This window comes from Anabrus simplex, chromosome 2 (genome assembly GCF_040414725.1).
Source record: "Anabrus simplex isolate iqAnaSimp1 chromosome 2, ASM4041472v1, whole genome shotgun sequence".
NCBI lineage: Eukaryota > Metazoa > Arthropoda > Insecta > Orthoptera > Tettigoniidae > Anabrus > Anabrus simplex.
Genome location: NC_090266.1, coordinates 1023210930 through 1023231901, shown reverse-complemented (window position 1 = coordinate 1023231901; position 20972 = coordinate 1023210930). Strand labels below are relative to the sequence as shown.

At 38.1% G+C, this 20972-nt stretch overlaps 1 protein-coding gene across 5 annotated transcripts in view; it reads right to left on the bottom strand.

Annotated features, from left to right (window-relative positions):
- Nucleotides 1-4214: 4214 nt before the first annotated feature.
- melt (melted) overlaps nucleotides 4215-20972 on the bottom strand; it is a 611799-nt gene continuing 595041 nt past the window's right edge. For all 5 annotated transcript variants that reach the window (XM_067141908.2, XM_067141909.2, XM_067141912.2 and 2 more), the window contains one exon: nucleotides 4215-4922. In XM_067141908.2, the coding sequence (XP_066998009.1) occupies nucleotides 4662-4922 (261 nt within the window). In that variant the 3' untranslated portion in view covers nucleotides 4215-4661. The remainder of the gene's footprint in view (nucleotides 4923-20972) is intronic.

The window sequence follows — 20972 nt, the reverse complement described above, 5'->3', positions numbered from 1 at the left end:
CACCAATAGCAAGAGTTATAACTGTTCATATGACCATTAAGATGAAACCAGAACATTTACATACAAAAATACGGTGATGCAATGATAACTCTCACCCTATTAACAGCTGAGATTTAGACTGGCAACTGATGTTTACTGGGTCAAACAAGTACAGGCTGCTTGCAAGGTCAAGAACTATGCACCCGCCTCCCATACTGGAGCTTACGTATCGGTGAGTAAAAACACAGCTTCGACAGTCTTCGTTTATATGAGATACCCTGTATAGCATTTTCTCATTTTGTAATAAACTCAGGATTTGCTCTAAAAGATTTAAACCTTTATGTGCAACTTTTATAAGTTTTTGAGATAACTATAGCCACTGAGTAACTGATGTGATATAACTGCCTTAGCTGGATAATTTTCCCAGGCAGGGTCCAGGCTAAGCAAAGTCTGGATTCTCTATGCTCAACAAACTGAATGTGAACGTGAAGTGCAGTTCCCCTTTAGCTCCAGAAAGAGCACATCGCTATGGTCACAAAGCTGATTTCTTGTTTCTGGCGTAGGAGTGCACAACCAAAATGATGATACTGTTACTGGCTTTACGTCACACCGACACAGGTAGGTCGTATGGCGACGATGGGATAGCAAAGGCCTAGGAGTTGGAAGGAAGCAGCCATGGCCTTAATTAAGATACAGCCCCAGCATTTGCCTGGTGTGAAAATGGGAAAACATGGAAAACCATCTACAGGGCTGCCGACAGTGGGATTCGAACCCACTATCTCCCAGATGCAAGCTCACAGCCGCGCGCCTCTAACTGCACAGCCAACTTGTCCGGTGTTTCATATGACATTGCTCATAATAGCAATCCATTGATTTTTTCCTTATTTCACATTATCTTTTTTTCTTTTTAAAATTTTTTTTTACAATTTGCTTAATGTCGCACTGACACAGATAGGTCTTATGGCGACAACGGGATAGGAAAGGCCTGGGAGTGGGAAGGAAGCGGCCTGGCCTTAAGGTACAGCCCCAACATCTGCCTGGCGTAAAAATGAGTAACCATGGAAAACCGTCTTTAGAACTGCCAACAGTGGGGTTCAAACCCACTCTCTCCTGGATGCAAGCTCACAGCTGCGTGCTCCTAACCACATGGCCAACTCGCCCAGTACTTCACACTATTAGGCCTATAGTACTGATATTTCCACATATTAGAGATCAAACAAATAATGTAATTTAGAGCGAAATCTCTCTTTTTCTTTCCCTTACATTTACATCATTCTGAGCCAACAATATCACGCACAATACTAAACAGACTTACCAAATTTGAACAGAATTTGGTTTTCTAAACGTCCTCAAATATTGTTATCCAAAAGTTTAGTCATTCCTATTAATTTCTTTTAGCTCTTTTGAATTATTGTATTTCTCTATAATGATTGAGAATGATAGGATCAAAGACAGCAAGAACAGAAGAATTAGGCATATTGGACCACTTTAAATATGATATTTTTGTAATACTACATGGAAAATATTTCTCATAGCAATCATTTCAGCAAACAGACATGAAACTTCCACCTCCATCTTCATTTTTTTAAGTAGCAGATAACTCCCATCAACATATGTATGACTGGAAAAAATAATGCCACAACAGTTCCAGTAAAATTACACTTTACACTTTACTTACAAATTGGGAGAATTTGGGTGCCACTTCTGAGGGTATCCACTCTTCTAAATAACTATAGTAAGGGAATAATATGATCATATCCTACAAACCTACACAGCAAGTACACTATTCCAATATCAGATACCAGACTGCATACAGCCATTACATTCCTAAGCAGCGCTGTTGTCCCCAATCATTTCTGTGATGACAGAAGATAGTGCTCCGTTTTGAATGTGTAAGGATTACTGCGCTGGACATTAAATGCTACTTAAGTACCTGCTGGTTTCACTCTACTGTACTCATCACAGTTCTCTCCTGTATAAATCCTGTGCATTGTGTAAGATATGGTCAAATGTTGCAAACCAACCTTGGTTTATCCAGAGCCTTAATATGAATATTACTGGGCGAGTTGGCCGTGCGGTTAGGGGCGTGCAGTTGTGAGCTTGCATCCGGGAGATAGTGGGTTCGAACTCCACCGTCAGCAGCCCTGAATATGGTTTTCCGTGGTTTCCCATTTTCACACCAGGCAAATGCTGGGGCTGTACCTTAATTACGGCCATGGCCGCTTCCTTCCCATTCCTAAGCCTTTCCTATCTCATCGTCGCCATAAGACCTATATGTGTGGGAGCGATGTAAAGCAAATAGCAATTAAAAATTTTTAAAAATTAATATTGGTGATCTCTCATTCACTCTCTCTCTCTCTCTCTCTCTCAAGTACAGGGTCTTTATATATGCTTGGCAGGGACTTTATCGATCGAACTTGGCCGCCGATGACAGGCCGCTACCGGCCACTGGCACGCACGGTTTCCGGCACTTATGCAGTTGCTGAGAGCTGAGCTCCGAGATAGTAGGGAGTTCAATGAAGCTACTGCGTACTGTATGTCGTATTGTATAGTGTTTTATTGTGATTGTGTATAGTGCTGTAATGTATGTGAAATATTCGTTACGTGAACGTGTATATCTGCACAATACATTAAATGCAGAAAATCGTGTGTTAGGACAAGACAAAAGTTTCGAGCGAAATTTCCAGGGAGACCCATTCCTATCAATCGGACAATAAAACAACTGGCCAAAATATTCAAACCTACAGGTTCAGTAAACAATAAAAATAGACATAAAGGTTGTTATCTCCTTACTGAAGCGTGTTTGGTACGAGGATCATAAATAAAAATCTGTGGCCCCCTCGTAGCCCAGATTTAACGGCACGTGATTTTTATTTGTGGGAAATGTTAAAAAATGTATTTTATGGGAACAACCCTCACACACTAGATGAATTTAAAGACAATATAAGAGTTACAATTGCATCCATCAGTGCTGAAGAATTTGGTAGAGTAACCGAAAACTTCATTAGGAGAAGCCGGTTATTTTGGCAGTGCATGGGGAACATTTTCAGCATAAACTGTAAACATGGTGAGTAAAATGCATGATAATGATTTTGAGCACCGTATTCTGCCGTACATACGCACGCGTGGTAGCCGGCAACTGAACCATCACTGGCAGTCAAGGTCGAGTGAGAAAGTCCCTGCCAAGCATAAATAAAGACCCTATATATGTGACTGTGTGTTATTGAATACCCAATGCCAATTACAAACTGTCGGTCATATCACCACCCCAGATAGTGGTACAAGGTAACAGCTGGTGATATGACAATTTCCCACCAAAGATATTCAAACCACGATGATGATGATGATGATGATGATGATGATGATGATAGAGTGGTCAGGAAAATCTCAGCCAATCATAGTAATTGTTCATCAAAAATAGATGGTTCAAAAGATTTTTTTTAAAATATTCATTTCATGTTCCACTAACTGCTTTTATGATTTTCTGAGACAATGTGTTGCCGGAATATTGTCCCTTAGGAGTTCCTTAATGTGCTCATAAATCTAAGAACACAAAGCTGGCATATTTTAGCGCTTTCAAATACCACCAGGATTTAACCCAGACCGGCAGTTGAAATTACTTCCCCACTATTGGTGCAGCCTCAGTTTTCTTTCATGAGGCAGGCCAGCCTAAATAGTAACTCAACTGATTATCATGAACACCAGTTGCAAAAAGATACATGACATCACTTGTACAAATGATTCTGCTGATGAAGTCGAATTCAAACAATACCTTAGTTCATATTACACTGGCGGCGACTATTACAAATTGCTTGACACCCAATTCACCCTATCATACGTAGACGGATATTTCTTAAATCCTGTTTATTCAAAATGTTTTACTTTTTTCCAAACTATCAATGCTTAGCTGAGAATAATTTTCTTAATTTATTTTTAGTTATTATTATAATAATAATACTAATAATAATAATATTTGTTTTTACGTCCCACTAACTACATTTTTATGGTTTTTGGAGATGCCGAGGTGCTGGGACTTTGTCCTGCAGGAGTTCTTTTGCGTGCCAGTAAATCTACCGTCATGAAGCTGATGTATTTGAGAACCTTCAAATACCACCGGACTGAACCAGGATTGAACCTGCTAAGTTGGGCTCAGAAAGCTAGCGCTCTATCATCTGAGCTATTCAGCCTGGCATTCTTTTAGTTCTAAGGTTTAACTTGTTATCAAATGGGTCCAATAACAGAGTAAGTACTTTGATTTATTTTCCATGGCCTTCACTCAAATTACACTCTACACAAATTTTCATTACAAACATCTACTCCCATAGACTCAAAAATGTCTGCAAAGAAAGAACTGATTTTCTACAATATTTTATTGATACTGGAAATACTGCAATCTTTCTTTTTGCAACCAAGAAATGCACTGAAATACCTTACGTTCCCACCACAGAAGAAGTAACTGTTGAATAAATTGTCTGTTTTCAAGCCTTCCAGGTATGTGATCAACATCAATATTTCAGCAACCTGGATGCCAACAGATGCATTACATACATAACATGTATATTTTTAAGTTTTGGATGAAATGGGGATCAGCTTAGATAATTTCCTGTGACATATTTCTGAAGTCCAGCTAATTGGTAACAACTTTGAGGTCAGCCTCCTTAACAGAAGACTGCAGCTATGCATCAAACTGCAGTGCGCAGGCTTGCACCTCGGGCAGGCAAAGAGTTGCTTTTTGCAGGTACCTCTCTTGAATGTGAATGTGCCACAACGATAGAGAGACACTGGACCCATTCTTCAGCATTCTTACCATCTTTAGGCTTCAAGATCAAAGACTGGTCACCTGTAAAGATCTCAAAGGCTTTGGGGATGTTCCGAGCACCACGACTCACTTTGACACTTCGGATCTGATTAACTTCTATGGGTGTTACATCTTTGTCATCTTTCTGAAAAAGAAACAAAAAAGGAAGCAATATTACACATTACATATCTATCAAAAATTATAGTATGATATGAATACCTAAAGATTTAGGACTGTAAGCAAGGAATATTATTTCTATAAAAACAAATTTCCTTCAATCAGACTCAAATTAGTTTTTCTCTCTCCTAATGTTTACTCGTTTCCTTTTTCTACTTTTCAAGGAGGAGAAAGTACTTCTAACCTTTAAGATAATGGTTGTATGCTATCAGAGAATGTAAACCCATTAGTGCCTGTGGTTGCCATAAGGACACAGCAAATATATGATTTTCAAACAGGTCTAGAAGAGTCGAATTACAAGCAAGAAAAATAGGAAGAGCTTTTTCCATTGCACAGATACATGTGCTACATAATACTTGTCCCGGTTTCCACTACCGTGACAATGCAGTTACCTAAACTTCAAGTGCTGTCAATATATATGCAAAAATGGATTAATGTTTTGCCAAAGAACATTGTTATCTGCATAAAATGATTCATTTTATCTTTACATTTATATTGAAGACACTACACTAATGCTCTCTGAAAAGTACATGTAAATTATTATCTCAATTAGTTGAGCTAACAGGACTTTACATTTCGAGTTGCCATATGCACACACTAGGCACTAGAATTGATTGTTTCATTAAGAGAGGATCGTCACTCTTGAGACCCTTGATATTTTTTGAAGATTATTATTTTGCTTGCCATACTGGGGGACTATGGAATTAAAGGTAGATTATTAAAATCAATCACAGGCATTTATGTTGACAATTGGGCTTCAGTGAGAATTGATGGTAGAATGAGTTCATGGTTCAGGGCACTTACAGGGGTTAGACATGGCTGTAATCTTTCGCCTTTGTTGTTCGTAGTTTACATGGATCATCTGCTGAAAGGTATAAAATGGCAGGGAGGGATTCAGTTAGGTGGAAATGTAGTAAGCAGTCTGGCCTATACTGACAACTTGGTCTTAATGGCAGATTGCACCGAAAGCCTGCAGTCTAATATCTTGGAATTTGAAAAGTAGGTGCAATGAGTATAGTATGAAAATTAGCCTTTTGAAGACTAAATTGATGTCAGTAGGTAAGAAATTCAACAGAATTGAATGTCAGATTGGTGATACAAAGCTAGAACAGGTCGATAATTTCAAGTATTTAGGTTGTGTGTTCTCCCAGGATGATAATATACTAAGTGAGATTGAATCAAGGTGTAGTAAAGCTAATGCAGTGAGCTTGCAGTTGCGATCAACAGTATTCTGTAAGAAGGAAGTCAGCTCTCAGATGAAACTATCTTTACATCAGTCTGTTTTCAGACCAACTTTGCTTTACGGGAGCAAAAGCTGGGTGGACGCAGGATATCTTATTCATAAGTTAGAAGTAACATACATGAAAGTAGCGAGAATGATTGCTGGTACAAACAGGTGGGAATAATGGCAGGAGGGTACTCGGAATGAGGAGATAAAGGCCAGTTTAGGAATTAATTCAATGGATGAAGCTGTATGCATAAACCAGCTTTGGTGGTGGGGTCATGTGAGGTGAATGGAGGAGGATAGATTACCTAGGAGAATAATGGACTCTGTTATGGTGAGGGTAAGAGAAGTAGACGGAGACCAAGACGACGATGGTTATCCTCAGTTTCTAACGATTTAAAGATAAGAGGTATAGAACTAAATGAGGCCACAGCATTAGTTGCAAATAGAGGATTGTGGCAACGTTTAGTAAATTCACAGGGGCTTGCAGACTGAACGCTGAAAGGCATAACGGTCTATAATGTATGTCTGTAATTTTTTGCTTTACGTCGTACCAACACAGATATGTCTTATGGCAATAATGGGATAAGAATGAAGCTACAAGTTGGAAGGATTTGACCGTGGCTTTCATTAAAGTACAGCTCTAGCATTTGCCTTGGTGTGAAAATGGGGAAAGCACAGAAACCTTTGATATTATAAACGATCAAGACACTGGTGCTACTGATATTTTTATGGAGCCTGCAGAACCTAGTATGGATACAGATGAGGATTCAGGAGATGAAGGCATTTCATGGATGTTCAACGTAGCCATTCAGAATAATTGGATATTGTACAACAAAATAAACATTCCTAAAATGTGCCAACTAGAATTCAGAAGAAAAGTGTTTAATGTGCATCTACACAGATATCAAGCACTACCAAAAGGTAGCTGGAAGACCATTCACTTCACGAGCACTGTCTCATCAACGTGGGTTAAATATACTCTAACCCTGGGTTTGTTAACTTAGGGTTAATATTTTAACTCATTCTTACGAGTCACGCGTTTCACCAAGCTATTTCAGCTGAGGGTTAACTAACACCGCATTAACCCTTGCAGGATACAGCTGCCGTACTAATCAAGGAGGCGTGACTAAAAATCAAAGATCATGAACACACTTCTTGCGTGGTTCTTTTGTTCATTTCTTGCGCGGTATTTTGTTTTCTTCCTCAGGCATACAAATTTACAAAGTTTATTCCACCTACTCAGTACTGTACAATAATTGCAATGTTTATAAATACATTACAATATGTTAACAAGGGACTAGTTTTGACCCTATGTGGGTCATCATCAGCCTAAATAAGATACACTTTTGATTTCCCATGTCCTAAAACAAAATTACATTGTGGAAATAAAAATTAAAAGAGTGAACTGTGTATGTGATGCGGTAATATACATATAATATGGTGGAGTGGATGCAATGTTGATAGATAAAACTAACTAGCCAGTTGCACACTACTGGTCAAGTCGTTCACATTGCGTGCAAGGTTCTATTGGTTCCAACTTGGATTGGGTGACGTTTTACGAGTACCTAATTTTGAAATTACGTCTGGTCTGCCCAATATAAGAGCAATTACAGTTGTTGCAATTGAACCTGTAGACTCCTGATCTTAAAAAAGAGTTTTATTTATTTAAGTGGAGTTGTGTAATACCTCCATATTCCTATTATTGGTTTGAAATGAAATTTTGGCATTGTGTTTCATAAAGATGTTAGCGATACTGTATACATCTTTATTCAAGGTAAAAACTGAAAATGCGCCAGGAGTGGGTTTTTCTTTAGATAAAGTAGTTTTGGGGCAATGTCTAAATTTATTAATTATTTGTTCAGTAAAGGATTTGTTAAAGCCGTTAAATCTATCAATGAAGCAGATGATATTTAATTCTCTATTTTAATTTTCTTTGTACATTTGTATTTTAAAGGCATGGTCAACCATACTGTTGTAAGTAGCACATTTATGTGTTTGTGGGTGTGATTAATCTTGTCTTAGGGTGGTTGCAGTTTGTGTGGGTTTTCTAAAAATCTTATATGATAATGAAAAAGGAAGTCTGTTGATTGTTAAATCTGAAAAATTGATTGATTGGTTTCCGATTCCAAGGTGAATTTAATGTGGGGATCGATATTGTTAAGATTTATAAGGGTGGTAGGCACATTAACAGTTCAGTCGTCAAGAATTATTAAGGTGTCATCAACGTACCTAGCCCAAAAATGTATGTTTGCAAGCGTGTCCTTGTTGCTCCAAAAAGTCTAGATAGATTTCTGCTAAGATGCCCAAGGCCGGTGACCCCATCGCCAAGCAGCTTGCTTGCTTACAAGCGTTCAATGGAACCTATTTCAAGGTCAAGTTCATAACAGATTATTCGATGTACTTTCTAAAAAACAGCTAACTCTTGATAAAAAACTTGAAGCACATAGAAACAACTCAACATCAAGAGCCTAGTACAGGGTGACGCAGAAATACCTGACGAATTTCAAATGTAAATAACTCGGCAACGCAACAAGCCATTTAAAGTTTTATTGCACAGTTGGAAAGAGTAGTGTTTGCCATTTGCCTCATATACACATACAAACTAGGTTTTGAAAATAATGTCATCCAAATGCCGACTGTCCTGTTCAATGCACCTCTGAAGCCTCTCCCTGAAGTTCCGCATGACTCGCTTGAGCACGTCTTGTAGTATTGCCTCAATTTCTTCATGGATGGCAGCTTTCAGGTCATGTAGTGTTCGCGGCTTACGTCGGAAAACACGATCCTTCAAATATCCCCAGAGAATGAAATCGCATGGGGCAACTTCAGGGGAAAGGGCTGGCCATGGAACGTCACCCCGTAAGGAGATGAGACGTCCTGGAAAAATTTCTCTGCAGAGACCCATCGATGCCCTGGCTGTGTGTGCAATGGCACCATCTTATTGGAACCACACAGCAGGATTCCCTAAGTCGGTGGGTGTTGGCTGCAGGAAGTTGCGTAACAGCTGTACGTAATGATCCGATGTTACTGTTACAGTTCTGTCCTTCTCTTCAAAAAAGTAAGGGCCTAAGATTCCAAAATAAGCAACAGCACACCAAACAGTAACACATTCGCTGTGGAGAGGTCGCTCATGGAGCTGCTGAGGATTGGTTGCGAACCAGTACTGAAAAGTTTGTTTATTAACGTAGCCTGACAAATGAAAGTGCGCTTTATCACTTACCAGGACACTGGTGTCAGCTGCTACAGCTTCCAGGATAGTCTCACAACACGCTCTCCGGTTGGCCCAATCATGTTCACTGAGTTTCTGAACATCCACCATTTTGTACGGATGGAACTTCATGTCTGCGTGTAAAATCCTCCTTATGGTGCGATCCGTGAGTCCCATAGCACGTGAATGCCTATGCACCGAACGTTGAGGAGATTGCATAATGGCGTGTCTCACTGCACGGAGGGTCTCTGGTGTTCGGACGCTACGAGGCCTACCAGGTGGCTTCGTTTTCACACTCAAACCACTTTTCTCAAACTGTTCACCCATAACAGAATGGTGTACCTGCTCGGAACTTTCTCATGTTGACCTAAGACAAAGTGTCTGCGAAAAAAACGCTGTGTTGTGGTAACACAGTCGGCATTTTTTAAATAAGTCTCAATCACGAAACCTCGGTGTTCACCACTCCACACCATGCTAGCAATGGGCTGGCTGACTGACTAGCAAAGACGAGATGATGCACGTGTTGGCCAAGGCCAAGACCACGCGCACAACGACAATAACACCTGTTTAAAAGCTGTGGCCAATACATCCTTTAATTCATTCCAATCTACTGGATGTGACACAAAAGGCAACCCATGCTCTCTTAAACTGCGCAACAAAATCGTGAATGGCTTATTGCGTTGCTGAGTTACTTACGTCTGAAATTCGTCAGGTATTTCCCTGTATATCCAATAGCTTAACAGACCAATTTCACCCTCTGCTGATCAACCTATCAAAAGCAAACCTAGAAGATGAGGAGCACTTTATCCTTTCTAAAGGCCCCAAACATAACTGGCCTAATACAAACCTAGCCAACATAGCTTCAAAAATGGTCATAGAATCAGAAGTAGCCATTAGCAAAATGCCACTAGACTTGCAGGATGAAATAAAATTAGATGTAAAAAGACAAAAAGACTCTTACTTCTAAAAATAAAAGAACACCTTCCAACGATAATAACAACAAAGATTCTTTTGCGGAACGGAAACACATCCTCAATTTTACAAAGAAAATTAAAGACAAAGAACTCATTATCACCAAAGCGAACAAAGGAAATACAACGGTAATTATGGACAAAGCTGAATGCATCGAGAAAACCAAAAAATCTTTTAACAATAGCACTTTCTCAATAGTTAAGGAGGACACAACCCAGTAAATTCAACGCCTCCTAAAACATACTTTAAAGAACATTTCTTTCCTTTTCACTGATCAGAAAAAAGATTATCAAATATGAACCTGGGTCTGCCCACTGCAAAAATGCTCCCTAAGATCCACAAGGCCGATGTCCCCTTTCGCCCTATAATTAACTATAGACCCAGCCCACTATATAAATTATCCCCAATATATTCAGAGATTTCTTAAGAAACATTATATATTTTCGTCAAAAAATCCATCAAGAACACTACAGAATTAATTGAGAAATTGAATAACTTTGAACTTCAACCCTATCATTCCCCGCACTCTTTCGACACTGTCAATATGTCATTGTCATTGTCACTCATTATTCAAAAGAACCTAAACACACACAGTCATTTAAGTAAACCTGAGATTCATAATTTCATGTCCGTTTTAAAACTGGTAAAAAACAACAACTTTTTCACTTTTGACAATTTCACATACAAACAAGACGGCTTAGCGATGGGGTCAATGGCCTCGGGCATCTTAGCCGAAATCTACCTAGACTTTTTGGAGCACATTGCAGTTGACAACGACGACACGTTTGCAAACATACATTTTTGGGCTAAGTACGTTGATGACACCTTAATAATTCTTGACGACCGAACTGTTAAAGCACCTACGACCCTTATAAATCTTAACAATATCGATCCCCACATTAAATTCACCCTAGAATCGGAAACCAATCTATCAATTCATTTTTTTAGATTTAACAATCAAAAGACTTCCTTTTCATTATCATATAATATTTTTAGAAAACCCACACAAACTGCAACCACCATAAGACAAACACATAAATGCGCTACTTACAACAGTATGGTTGACCGTGCTTTTAAAATACAAATGTCCAAAGAAAATTAAAATAGAGAATTAAATATCATCCGCTTCACTGATAGATTTAACGGCTTTAAAAAAACCTTTACTGAACGAATAAATAATAAATTTAGACATCGCCCCAAATTTACTTTATCAGAAGAAAAACCCACTTCTGGCACATTTTCAACTTTTACCTTCGATAAAGACGTATATGTCCAGCCCTGCGGTGTAGGGGGCAACGTGTCCACCTGTCACCCGGCGGCCCCGGGTTTTTTTATTGTAAATGATTAATATACCTGGCAAGGGGACTGGGTGTTTGTGTCGTCCTTAATGTGCCTTTCCTCACATTCAACACTTTACACTTCCGCCATTTATATAATACATGCAGGTTCCTCATATATGGTGCAAGTAGTGCAAAAGATCTTCATAGGTTGTCGCCCGGAAGAAATAGCTTTTTTTTTTTTTTTAAAGCATACAGTATCGCTCAAACATCTTTAAGGAACACAATGCCAAAATTTCATTTCGAACCAATAATAGGAATATGGAGGTATTACACAACTCCACTTCAATAAATAAAACTAATGCTTTTTTAAGATCAGGAGTCTACAGGTTCAGTTGCAACAACTCTAATTGTTCTTACATTATTTATTTATTTATTTACTGCGCACTACAGGATTTCTAATCCCAATTACAGTGGCAAATGTTTACACTTTTTTGTTTCAGTCAGTCTAATATCATAATATCTCAAACTATTCTAATAATATATTTACGTTGAGAAATAAATAATATTACATATCTAATCCTTGCAAGAAACAAGTATATAAAAACATATTTTCATATCTAAACTAGTCTAATAACCTAATACCTAAACTATTCTAAAATTATATTTACAACACTTATAATTACATTTGTGGGATAGGGCTTAATGTAGAATGTTTATAATACATTTTTTGGTTCAGCATTACAGAGTTTTCACGGAGATGGTGAATTGTAGTAAAAACAGGCCTAGAGGTACACAGAAGTCTAAAGAATTATTTTTCTGAACTGCACTGTTATAGACATTGCATAGCCTGTAGAGTGGGGAATTTTTGTGAGCGGTTGTTCTGACTTTTTTATTATGAAAAGTTACATTAAAGCGGGGCACGTGGAAGTTCAAGAGGCATAAAAAGTCAGGGTTGTCAATAATAGAGTTAACAGTTTTGTACAGAAACTTCATGTCATCCTTTTGTCTCCTCAGTTCCAAGCTTTCTATTTCAAAATTTAGGAGAAGTTCGTTGTATGCTATGCGTGGATAATTACCGGTTTTTTTGAAATGTAAGTATTTTAAATATCTCTTTTGGATTTTTTCGATCTGTGCAATATATATTTTGTTTGCTGGATTCCATATAACGCTTGCGTATTCTACTTTGGGCCTGACGAGAGAGCTGTAGAGGTGTATACAGGTTTTTAGGAGTTTAAAGGGTTTGACATTCCTCATCACAAATCCTAATGTCCTGTATGACTCAGCAACTACCTAATTTCAAAATTAGGTATGCGGAACATGTCTACGCAATAAAATATAATCAATTTTCTGCAGTGGGTCAACACACACACACAACTTAAAACATAGCTTCATTAGTATAGATCAAGATATAGAAATCCTGGAGACACTAAGTAAAGGCCCTTTGCTCGACACCACCGAACACTGTTTTATACATCCAAATCAGTATTTCCACTCTAATTTAAATTTGAATGACATATCTGAGAAACCCAAAATACTTTTTGATTTTCTCATTACGCTTTTCAAGAACACCAAATTTGCAAACAAAAGTTCGATCTTTCATTTTACATATAACACCTCTCATTACATACCCCTACCACAACGCCCTCCAGATCCCCCTTACACAATTGCCCCTCACCCCCCTTCCTCAGAACCATCCCTCTATCCCACCTACCCCTACCTATGCCCTGTCCTTGACCCACACACATCTCCAGCTCTCAGTTCTATCTATGCTTTGAGCCATGCAGCAGACTGCACAAGGTGAGTTTCATATCATACGTTGCTTCACTTTTCTTTTTTCCCTCCTTATTAGTTTTACATTCTTTCGCATTCTAATTAGGCCATTACCTTTTTCTATGCTTCAGGATCCGCACAGGACTGAGAAACATCAGTCACATGTCACTTGTAATGTCTCCACTTTCGTAGTATGGAACAACACAAACTTAGAAAAATCAGATAAAGTGCAACTACTCACAGCTGCATATCTTTCACATGTTAAACTTCACTTATTCATCAAAAGCCTAATCACCAAGTCATTAAAGTGTTCACTCAACTTTTACTTTTAAACAAAATTCTATATACAATCAAGACTCAACATCTAACGTGGTCTTATCATCACAAATAAGACTTTCAAGGTTTTAACTGGTCAGAAGCAGAAGAACTCATGTTTTTTTGGCACTATCATCCTTTGTATTTTATCTATGAACAATTTATCTTTAAGGGCAACATTGTAACGGATTTGTATTCTATGTGTACATATTTTCTTGTGTAACTTGTTCTCTGGCCCTTTTTATAAGATTGGCTGATGATGACACTCATCCAGTGTCGAAACCAGTACCGAAATAAACATGTTGTGACTTAACCAGAGCAACAAAACTGTTTTGTATTGCAAAGGGTGGACCTCTTAAATTTGGCTTTATTTTTGGATTTACATCATATTTACAGGTTATAATAAATCATATACTATTAATTAAGTGTTTTTACATTAAATATGGTCATATTAATAAACATGATATGACCACGATTTATACCAAATAAAGTCTGTACTGACAACCTGTCATACTTAACTACGTAGATAATAATAATAATAATAATATATACCTGCCCACTTTTGAAAAGGGCTATCAGTAAAACTCACGTGTGCCAAAAAATCTAACGATTCTCGACGTATCCCGGCTTTACAAACCATCACTCTCATTTTTGATCCGTATTGAAAAAAGTTATCTCGCTTAGTTTACAAAAGGAGTACATTTATTGTTCCACCTATTCAATACAATCAGTACCACGTTATGTGGTCAATTAGACATAGAAAATCTAAATATTATGGGGACATGTTTTGCCCTTCTTATTGGGCATCATCAGCCACATTAATTTAATCTTAAAACAAACATTGTTCAGAGGACAATGACACTTTATAATTTTGTAAAAATTGAACTATGATTTCTTATGATATTAACTTTACAAAATAGTGGTTATAAAATATGCTGTTGGGACATGACATGTACAACACATGTTAAAATTATTGTAAACTAATTTAAAATCTCGTCTAAAAGAAAATTTGTGTCAATATAAAGTTCTAAAAACGGCACATTTCTGGTACTGAAGTGGATCCTCTTCATTATAAAAGTAAGCATATATTTGCTGGGGCAATTGTCAACGTAAGTTTTTAATAGACTAAAGTGGTTGAAAGCTTGAGGGTGAATCTTGTTTATATTCCGACATTAAAAGATTGGCTAAGAGAAAAGGCGAATGTTATGATGTTATCCTCATTAAGTTGATTTGTCTACAATATTATCTGATATAACCATTGCATAAAGGTGTTAGTGTGCTGGTTGAAACTGCTTTGAGACAAGTTTTTTTTTCTTCTGAGTATTAGACAGCTTACGTTTGATTTTCACGTGAAAATGTAGTCCTTCTAGAAGATGTGGAGCATCGATGAGTAGAATGTGGTTATACTGTAAAAGAACAAAAAGACGTGTTTGATGTGTGTGTGTTTAAATCATATGTTAGTGTCCAAGAATTGTGTATTATGTAAAGTGGGTACTTACTCATATGCCTTATGTATATCTATCTAACTGTATTAGCAGCGTTGGTCTGCCTGGAGTTCTTACTTCGCGTGTTGTAACGATGTGATAGAGGAAGAGGGTCATGCTGAGATTACATGTCGATGTTAATGTGGGAGGGGGATTGTTTGGAGGGGCAAGTGCAGGCTTAGTATTCAGTCGGATAAGTGGAGTTTTTGATTTAAAGAATTTAAATATTTGTGGGACTTTGTTTTGTTTTGAATTGACTGTTTTTAATAGCTTAGGCATTAACGTATATAAGGGACTCTTGACTTCCGTATCATCATTAAGGTTGCGATCCTTATTAAGTGTTTTGTCAAAAAAAAAATATATATATATATATATATTCTCTAATTCATTTAGGAGTTTACCTTTATTTGTATTCCTGATTATTGTGAGATCCTTTTCAATGGAAGTAAAAGGTGACCTGTTTCCTTCATGTGCGTGCTCATTGTCCAATATTAATTGTGCTTTTCCGCACTGAAGTGTTCCATGTTTCTTATAAAGAAGCTTCGTCCAGTCTGTCCAACATATGAAATTCCACACTGGGAACATGTTAACCTGTAGACTCCTGAGCCTGAATATTTATTGTTATTATTATTGATTTTATAATAATTGAAAAATATATTTTGTGTTGTGTTGATTGTTCTGAAGGCTATGTTCATATTTGTTGAAAGTGTTAGCAATTTGGTGGACAACTGGGTTACAATATGTAAAAGTGGCATACTCAGTTCTTTTAGGTTTGTCTGGTATAAGGTTTGTGGATAACTTATTCTTAATCTTATGAAGTAAGCAGTTAACCATTTTGATCTTATAAGCATTATTTTTGGCAAGATTCCTTATGTAATTTAATTCTGTTTTTAGGTTTGTAAGGGATAATGGGATTCTTAAAGCTCTATATATCAAACTATAAAATAATGTCTGTTTCTGAGAACCGGGGTGTAGTGAGGAATTATTTATGGTTACGGACGAGTGTGTAGGCTTTCTGTGAATCTGAAACTCAAAGGTGTAATTAGTTCGGGTGATCTTTATGTCTAGGAAATTTAAGGAGCCTTTGTCTTCATCATCCTTAGTGAAATTTACGTTAGGGTTGATATTATTTAAGCTTTCTAATACTTCGGTGCTATGAGTGACATTCTTATCAATTATTACGAACGTGTCGTCCACGTACCTCAACCATAAACAAATCCCTTTAATATTTGTTCTGATTTTTGTGTGTCAATCGTGTCCATGTAAATATCAGCTGTTTATAGATTTTCTTATTAAAAGTGAAATAATTGTTGTCTAAAACAAAATTTAATAGTGTCATGAATTCGTCGATCTCCATTTTACTGAGGCCACTATGTTCACCTGCATACACCCCAGCGTCAGTGGGTAGGGTCTGACACATCCCACTCTGATGAGTCTAGTGTCGGACCTAAGACTAAACGCTGGTTAATAGAGCAAACGCCTGAAAAGCCTTACATCTGATCTGTTTTTTTTGACATGCTCTATTGGTGGAAAAAATATCTAATTCCCTCCTTGGGAACTTAGAATTTCCATTCGGAATTGTTAGGCGGGCAATAATTCCATTGTGGAGTTTTATCTCCCATGTGCAGTTATCGGATTGTGCCACTTATATAGGACTTCTGATAAATTCACCTGCATACACCCCAGCGTCAGTGGGTAGGGTCTGACACATCCCACTCTGATGAGTCTAGTGTCAGACCTAAGACAAAATGCTGGTTAATAGAGCAAACGCCTGAAAAGCCTTACATCTGAACTGTTTTTCTGACATGCTCTATTGGTGGAAAAAATATCTAATTCCCTCCTTGGGAACTTAGAATTTCCAAAAGGAGCATATTGTATGATAAGGTTGTAGGTCGAACTTATTTAGGATCTCACAAAAAATCAATGGAATTCTTTAAAGGTTGCTTGTTATTAAATGGGTAATGTCTCTTACGGAAGCCACGAATATACTTAGAAACTTTATAGGTTGGACTGTTTCAGCAGTTGATGATGGGACGTATTGGGATGTCATTCTTATGTATTTTAGGAAGGGCTCTTGCTATAGGGATGATGGGATTCATGTTTGTGAGTCTTTGCTGATCTTGTTCATTAAAGAGAAATGTATATTTCTTTAGTAATGTCTTTAAATTACATTGTATTTTTGCTATCGGGTCCTTATTAACCACCGTGTAACTATTACTATTAAAAAAATCTTCTGTTTTTTGAATATATGTTTCATTATCTAGTAGAACTATTGACCCCCCTTTGTCGGCTTTTAATGTTGGAATATAAACAAGATTCACCCTCAAGTTTTCAACCACTTTAGTCTATTAAAAGCTTACGCTGACAACTGCCCCAGCAAATATATGCTGACTTTTATAACGAAGAGGATCCACTTCAGTACCAGACATGTGCCGTTTTGAGAACTTTACATTGACACAAATTTTCTTTTAGATGAGATTTTAAATTAGTTTACAATAATTTTAGCACGTGTCATACATGTCATGACCCAACAACATATTTCATAACCACTATTTTGTAAAGTTAATATCATAAGAAATCATAGTTCAATTTTTACAAAATTATAAAGTGTCATTGTCCTCTAAACAATGTTTGTTTTAAGATTAAATTAATGTGGCTGATGATGCCCAATAAGAAGGGCAAAACATGTCCCCATAATATTTAGATTTTCTATGTCTAATTGACCACATAACGTGGTACTGATTGTATTGAATAGGTGGAACAAAAAATGTAATCCTTTTGTAAACTAAGTGAGAAATCCAGCCTTGACAAAAATAATAATACTTCTGGGCTACAAAATACAATAATTCATGCTTTAAACACGATACTTCAATTAAATCATATCTACCTACACATAGGCCAATGATTTGTAGATGAACATAACGATCAAGGAGAAATCCATGTTTAACAGCAGCAGGCGTGGTGAATATTAGTTTGGAGCATATAAAACAAGACTTCCTTAATAAATTAAGCAGATATGTGATAACGGATAAAGGCTTTACACAATAAAACTTGCTTAACGTAACACAGGCAAGAAATAATATAATACACACTGCAAATCACACGCTAGTTCGACTTTAAAGTCATAGTTGTGGCCTTTTTAGCTTCCTGAAAAAAAGTCTTGAGAAAATGTTTTGTCATAACAGGGACTAGAACTAGAAATAGACTCCAGAGATTCACTGACATGGATGATCAGAACTCTGTTCTATTTTTAACCACAAGGCTGAAAACACGTTCATATTCTGCATTGCTATGGAGTATGGTGAGAATAGAGAGCATTGCTCTAGAAATTAGTTTATACTTAGAAGTCCATTGGCTCCACAAATTCTTGATATTTGTGCCTAACTGGAATTACTTGCAGCATCTTGATTTGCAACCAAAGTGTCATCTACCTGAACAGCTGTGAACTGCCTCTGAAGCTCATTCACCATCTCATCTGTAGTTTCATTCTCATGATAGGAATCTTTTCCAAGAAAAAATGAATGGAAGAATACTGTGCATCTTCAATTTTGTCTAACTTAGCAACTTGAGCATGCTTTAACACATCATCCTTGAGTGGAAACTTGTTCATAATGTAGTCACGGGAAGTACAAAAGTAGTTTCTCACTGATGAAAAGGAAAGGGATTTATCTGTATCCTGGAGATCATTCACTATGTTCGAATTCTGAATGCCAATAACTAACTCATCATCACTTCTTTGATTTTGAATCAAGTACTGTTTCTTGTTGGATTTAAATATGATAATCTTCAATAGGAATATAGCGTAGAAAATGTCCGAGAACAAATGTCTTGATATCTACTGAAATATCGGAAAGAACCTGGACGATTGTACGTCACATAAAATTACACTGAAGAAAATGGAAATTGCAACAACCAGAAGGAGTGGTGCTACACTGCTGGAACTGAACATGCAGGACGAGTGTTCGGTTGTGCTTCGATGATTACACTTTCAGGTCCCTCTGACCGCAAGTTTGAACAACAATCAATACAGGATGTGCCCACCACGAGCTGCAATACACTGATGAATTCGTCGAGGCATGGAGTCAATAAGGCCCTGGATCACTTCCTGAGGAATTGTGGCCCATGCTTGCTGCACTGCACGGGTCAGCTGTTCCAGAGTTGTGGGTGGCTGAGGACGGTTGGTCAGTTGTCGACCCATCATGTCCCACACACGCTCAATAGGACTGAGGTCCGGGGATCTGGCGGGCCATTCTAAGGTTGTGATGTCGTGGAGAGCTTCTCTGGAGATGCGTGCAGTGTGAACCCGGGCATAGTCCTGCTGAAACATACCATCAGCAATGTTCACCATCATAAAGGGACAACCACTGGATTGAGTACCCTATCGACGTACTGTCGAGCAGTCATAGTGCCCTCAACAAGCACTAACTGTGATTTCACATTAAAGCCAATAGCTCCCCAGATCATAATGCTTGGTGTTGGCCCTATGTGCCTCTCGACAATAAGATCTGGGCGGCCCCTTTCCCCGGTACGTCACCGCACACGATTCCGGCGATCACTGCAGGCAAGACAGAAGCGTGATTCATCACTAAAGACGACCCTATGCCATTCGTCGACCCACGTCGATCTTTCTCGACACCAGGCCAGCCTTACACGTCACTGTTGTGGGGTCAATGGAACACCTTCTGCAGGGACATGGGCTCGTAAGCCAGCTGCACACAGGCGATTACCAACTGTTTGTTGTGTAACGTGGGGTGCCACAGCTGATCGAATTTGCGCTGCTGTTGCATGGGGTTCCACCCGGGCCATCCGAATGATGCGGCGATCCTCTCTCACAGTTGTCTGTCGTGCTGGGCCTGTGCCAGGTCTACGAGTGTGAGTACCTTCATTTGACCACTGCTGCCATACACGTTGTACCGTAGATGCTGTCGGCCAACACGTGCAGCGACAGTCCTTAGCGACAATCCAGCCTCGCATAACCCAATTATCGAGCCCTCTCAAACGGCGACAGTTGTTGATAGCGTGCTCTTCTCTGTCATCTAGGCATGTTTGACAGGGATCACTTCACTGCACAGACTGCAAGTCAACTACGCTACACCAGAGTCCGTATACTGGAGTTGATTCCTCCACGACCAATCACGTAGGGAGACCTGTACCAACAATCCAACGGGTCTGAAACTTTGACCGTTTACATACCTACATGGCATCGTTCCATATCTTGAAAATCAACACAAACGACCAATGCCTTCATGGTGTTGCAATTTCCATTTTCTTAAGTGTATAACACAAACATTCAAGGTAGTCAAACACTTCATTAAAACATGTCGAAGCACACAAAGTCTTAAACCATTAAAGGAACACGACGCCAACCTCGTGAACAAAGAATACACGCATGATAAGAAACATACACACACGTGGAACAAATGTAATTATTCTTCTTATTCTTTACAATTTAATGGGCTTCGCTAACAGCGGTATACCCAGTCACTGGAACAAATGTAATTAGTCCAGAAAATACAGGAAACTACGAAGCACAAAGTTATAACACATAAACTCGAACACTTCATTAAAATATGTCATAATCTTAAAAGGTGAAAACATTCAAGGAATGCCAACTTCGTGAACAAAGAACACCACTCACGTGATCAAAGAATATAGGTTAAATCACAACAAGTGAACGGAGCGGAACAAAGAATTTGCGTAGCAGAACCTCTCAACACCTCAGATTCACATGGAAGAATGGTCATCCTGGCTTTAAATTCAATTC